Here is a 5696-nt window from a genome sequence, read left to right as displayed (position 1 = left end):
TCTAATCTGGAAAAACAGGCCATATCATTTCCTTGGGGACCACAGATTGTGACTCCTGTTCAAAAAGCCAGTTTTAAGAGCGTGAGCAAGCATCTTCCTGACTAAACAGAAATAATCACTGCTACATCTGTTTGTTAAGGGACTGACATTATCTTGGGGAGAGAGAAACCAAACCTTGTTCTTTAGTTCTTTAAACAACAAACTGCAGTGTTTGTGTAAAGTCTACCCTATGTCCACTTTGTGAACGTCTTCTTGGCAGCCTGTGATTCTCCACTTTGTGTAATAACTTGTTTTTATCTTTATTTGGGAGAGTTTTGGGACCACCCCTGGCATTGCACAGTGCCAGGGATGGAAGAATCCCAGGGTCAGCCGAACCCCTGTACTATCTGGTTCAGTGTTAATTGCTTTCCAACAGCAAAAGTGGCTGTATTATGCTTCATATCTTTTAGGATCTTCTTTCTTAAAATATAATGATCAGAAGCTTTCCTTTATGATTGAAGAGGTATCCCTCTAAAAGCCTGTGCAAACAGTGTGGGAGCCGGGGGCATTGGCTTCACTGTCATCTGGCAGTGGGACTGAAAAGCCATTTGAGCATCTTGAAATGAATGAGTATTGGACTTGGTACTTCTGCCATCTATACCCCACATGCATTCTTTTCATCTAGGCAGTTTGAACCTAGTACTTACTAGTAAGTTTCTGTGGGATTGTTTTATTGAATAATGAGCAGAGTTTACCCTGCTCTGCACTGCTAACTGGGTTGGAAATCAGTCCATTTTTGGAAAAACAAATCTCTGTGATATTTATTATTAATCTTGTTTTTTGTTCTCCAAAATAGTATTTCTAATATGTATATCCCTTGGTCATATGGGGGTATCTTTTGATTTTTCCTGTGAATCGCCCTCTTGAAGGAGATCAGTCTAAGCTCTTTAATCTCCAAAAAAACCATAAGTGCTCGGTGTATTCCACATATTCATATCTTTACTTTTTGCTCGCTTATATTTGTGTGTCTAAGTATTCACATCAATATGTGCATCTGGGTATAGTAAAAGCAGATTATCTGCACTAAAATGAATTTGACAGTTATACAGTCAGATCTTATATTTGAGTAGCAAATTGGTCCAAACACATGATGTGGACAGAATCCATGATGAAGGGAATACCTCTATTTAAATACGATTTAAATATTACCATGTGTTCATTTTTATTATCCCTTTACTCTCAACTCTTAACATTTAAAGGAATAGATCTTTGTTTATGATCGTGCTTTTAAGTCTTTGTTTTCCTTCCTCTCCGTTTTGTCTCCTCACTAAGACAATGTGGATGATGGTGCAGATAACGTGAAAGAAGGCAGTAGAGACAATCCTGAACCTCTGAAGTGCAAACAAGTGTGGCCGAAAGGGAGCAAGCGGGGCCTCTCCAAGTGGAGGCCCAACAAAGAGAGGAAGACCGGATTCAAACTGAACTTATACACCCCCCCAGAGACCCCCATGGAGCCCGACGAGCAGGCAGCAGTAGAGGAGCAGAAGGAGGGTCCCAAAGCCCCCAGCAGCCCCGCCCCCAGCAGGATCGAGGAGGCGCAGGAAGCCCCCGAGCCGCAGCTGCCCCTGGAGATGACGAAGGAGGACTCGCACACACCCGGCAGCCCAGAACAGTCACCAGGGGACAAAGCTGACAGCGAACTACCCAGACCGGAGGAGGAAGAAGAGGAAGAGGAGGACGAGGAGGAAGAGGAGGAGGACGAGGAGGAAGAGGAAGAAGAGGGCAATGTGGAGAAAGATGAAGACGGCACTAAACATCAGGAGAAGGAGGAGCCCGAGGCCTGCTTGGACAGAGACGACCCTGCGCACCTGGAGGACCATGAGGAGGAGGAGGAGGAGGAGGAGGAGCCTTCGCACAATGAGGGCCATGACGCAGACGATGAGGACGACAGCCACATGGAGTCTGCCAAAGCGGAGAAGGACCTAAGCCCCAGAGAAGCCCTGAAGGACGCACTGGAAAACCACACGGCTTTTTTAGACCTTAGTGTCCAGCCGACCCACTCCAGCCCGGAGGCCCTGATGGACTGTGGTGTGGACCTTGCTGCGTCGTGTAACATTGAGCCGAAGGAGCTTGCCGGAGACACTGAAACTGCCCCGGAGTCGGACGAGGAGGCCCCGGAAGAACGGGCACAGAAGCAGGACCAAAAGGATAGAGAAGAGATCTATCCCGAGCTGAAGGAAGGCAACACAGCCACCATGGAAATCGACTCCGAGACGGTCCAGGCAGTTCAGTCTTTGACCCAGGAGAACAGAGAACAGGACGACACCTTTCAGGACTGTGCCGAGACTCGAGAAGCCTGTAGGAGCCTCCAGAACTACACCCACACAGACCAAAGTCCACAGATGGCCGCCCCGCTGGACGACTGCCAGCAGTCAGACCACAGCAGCCCCGTCTCATCTGTGCATTCCCACCCCGGCCAGTCAGTCCGTTCCGTCAACAGCCCCAGTGTCCCTGCCCTGGAAAACAGCTACGCCCAAATCAGCCCCGATCAAAGTGCCATCTCCGTGCCATCCCTGCAGAATATGGAGACCAGCCCGATGATGGACGTGCCATCCGTCTCAGATCATTCCCAGCAAGTGGTCGACAGCGGATTCAGTGACCTGGGCAGCATCGAGAGCACGACTGAGAACTACGAGAACCCCAGCAGCTACGATTCGACAATGGGGGGCAGCATTTGTGGCAACGGCTCTTCGCAGAACAGCTGCTCCTACAGCAGCCTCACGTCCAGCAGCCTGACCCAGAGCAGCTGCGCCGTCACCCAGCAGATGTCCAGCATGAGCGGGAGCTGCAGCATGCTGCCGCAGGGCACCATCAGCTCCCCGCCCACCTGCAGCGTCAAGTCTCCCCAGGGCTGCGTGGTGGAGAGGCCGCCCAGCAGCAGCCAGCAGCTGGCCCCATGCAGCATGGCTGCCAACTTCACCCCGCCCATGCAGCTGGCAGAGATCCCCGAGAGCGGCAGCACCAACCTCGGCTTGTATGAACGAATGGGTCAGAGTGATTTTGGGGCTGGGCATTACCCACAGCCGTCAGCCACCTTCAGCCTTGCCAAACTACAGCAGTTAACTAATACACTTATTGATCATTCATTGCCTTACAGCCATTCCGCTGCTGTAACTTCCTATGCAAACAGTGCCTCTTTGTCCACACCGTTAAGTAACACAGGGCTTGTTCAGCTTTCTCAGTCTCCACACTCCGTTCCGGGGGGACCCCAAGCACAAGCTACCATGACCCCACCCCCCAACCTGACTCCTCCTCCAATGAATCTGCCGCCACCTCTGTTGCAGCGGAACATGGCTGCATCCAACCTTGGCATCTCCCACAGCCAAAGACTGCAGACCCAGATCGCCAGCAAAGGCCACGTCTCCATGAGAACCAAATCGGCGTCTCTGTCACCAGCCGCTGCCACCCACCAGTCGCAGATCTATGGGCGCTCCCAGACTGTAGCCATGCAGGGTCCCACTCGGACTCTAACGATGCAGAGAGGCATGAACATGAGTGTGAACCTGATGCCAGCCCCTGCCTACAACGTCAACTCCGTGAACATGAACATGAACACTCTCAACGCCATGAATGGGTACAGCATGTCGCAGCCGATGATGAACAGCGGCTACCACAGCAACCATGGCTACATGAACCAAGCGCCCCAGTACCCTATGCAGGTGCAGATGGGCATGATGGGCGCCCAGCCGTACGCCCAGCAGCCAATGCAGACCCCGCCCCACGGCAACATGATGTACACCGCGCCTGGCCATCATGGCTACATGAACACGGGCATGTCGAAGCAGTCTCTCAATGGGTCCTACATGCGAAGGTAGGCAGCCAGGCCTCCCTGGGCATTGCCATTGGACTGACCTGCACAAATACCTTGGAAGAGTACGATTTCAAAACCAGCAATTGGTGTGAATGCAAAAACATTGTTGGCACCATTTATTTAAAAAAAAAAAGAAAAAAGAAAAAAAAAAAGCTGTATGCAGCAGAAAGCCTTATACAAGTTGTTTTTTTTTTCCCTTTTCTTTTTTTCTTTTTCTTTTCTTTTTTTTTTGTATCTTTGTTTCTGTTACTTTTCTTTGAGATTTTCTGCAAAGGAAGGCCTCTCTGGACTACATGTGGGGGCGGCCACTTAACCTGCAGCCCCCATTAAACAATGTGGATATCAAGCCCGCCCTCCCCCAGATTATCTGTTTTAATACTGAACCTAGACCTATTGTTTTCTTCCCTGTCCACTCCATGTAAATGCCTTTAGCATTTCAGTTATTGTATATTTTGTTTAAGGTGACACTTCCGCATGCCGCTAATGTCTTTGTTAGTGACAGTGCATTTTGTAGTACTGTACAAGTGTTGTGCTAACAGTAAGCCATTTCTTAAGTTTTTTGCCTTGATTAGGGTACCCTAATTTGAGGGTTTAAAAAAAAACTATATTTTTGTTAATTATAAAACTGTAAAGAGCTATAAAAGCTATTCCCATTTGGTTAGTCAAAAGGGTTTTATTGCTAAATGTTGGTGTAAAGTTGAGACCCTTTTCCTTTTTGGTGACAGATTTCTTTGGGGAAAAAAGGCAGCTTTCTGTTTTATAAATGCAGACTTCTGTTTATTGAATGAAGCATATCTCAGTGTTTATCTGTCAGGTTTTGAAACATTTCATATATGTCCAAATACTTGGCAGAATTTAAAAAAATAGTGAATTTGGTGTAAAGTTGCTATTTTATGGAAATGCCTCTAACTTTACATTTTCATTCCATCTGTAGATTTTTCTATCTTTATAAAATATTGGAGTTATTTTTTAAGGAAAAATAGAGAAGTAGCTTGTGAATAGCTCAAACTAAGCTTACAAATCGCATGTACAAAAGCAAAAGTTATTTGTGTCTGTTTATATTGCTTCCTTTTTTGTAGCCTTTGTACCTGTACAGGGTGACTGTAAGGGCCGAGCAGGGGAGGCGGAATCCTTGTATAAAATAGGAGCCAGCGACACTCTTGTATTTATCTGTTCTCTTTTTAGTCAGTCACTTAAAAAAACAAAAAAGAAACAAAAAAAAAAACAAAAAAAAAGCTGTACATTTTAACATAAAATAAATTATGATGAGCCATTTTTAGCCTCTCGTGTCCTGTCATATTATGATTGATAGAGAATGACCAATTGAACTGTATCATGTGTCACATCTCAGAACACAAACACATTTTGGGAAAATAAATTATTTAGTGTAAATTGGAGTTATGAGATTTTCTTGTTTTGACTTTGGGGGAGGGGGTTGGCAATAAGTAAGAGTAATATCTAATAAAACCATCACATATACCAAATACCTATTTAATAAATTAATTTATAATGGATTTTAATGCTTTTCATGAAAGTTTATTTTATGCTAGTGCATACCTTCTGTATGCCAATCATTGTCTTTAAAAATAAAGTGATTTTGTTTTTTTCTTTTTGACTTTGATCTTCATTTGCAAAGGGATCCTGCACAAATACCCAGCTGCCTCATTTGTATGGTCGGTATAAATACCCCCGGGGCTTAGTACAGTGTCAGCAAACCTTGTCTTTCTAAAGATTAACACCCAAGAAATACAACCAGTTTGGGACTGTATGTTGGAAAAGCCATTTTCTTTAAAAAAGTGTGAACGTTTTGCTCTGTGGTGAATGAGTGGTTGTATGTTTTCTTTAG

At 45.9% G+C, this 5696-nt stretch overlaps 1 protein-coding gene across 7 annotated transcripts in view; it reads left to right on the top strand.

Annotated features, from left to right (window-relative positions):
• Positions 1-5458, top strand: part of KAT6B (lysine acetyltransferase 6B) — a 205613-nt gene extending 200155 nt beyond the window's left edge. For all 7 annotated transcript variants that reach the window (XM_055130258.1, XM_055130256.1, XM_055130257.1 and 4 more), the window contains one exon: positions 1312-5458. In XM_055130258.1, the coding sequence (XP_054986233.1) occupies positions 1312-3854 (2543 nt within the window). In that variant the 3' untranslated portion in view covers positions 3855-5458. The remainder of the gene's footprint in view (positions 1-1311) is intronic.
• Positions 5459-5696: the final 238 nt, after the last annotated feature.

Source organism: Sorex araneus, chromosome 3 (assembly GCF_027595985.1).
Source record: "Sorex araneus isolate mSorAra2 chromosome 3, mSorAra2.pri, whole genome shotgun sequence".
NCBI classification, from domain to species: Eukaryota; Metazoa; Chordata; class Mammalia; order Eulipotyphla; family Soricidae; genus Sorex; species Sorex araneus.
Note: the sequence above shows the minus strand (reverse complement) of the source record. Positions and strands in the feature narration are given on the sequence as shown.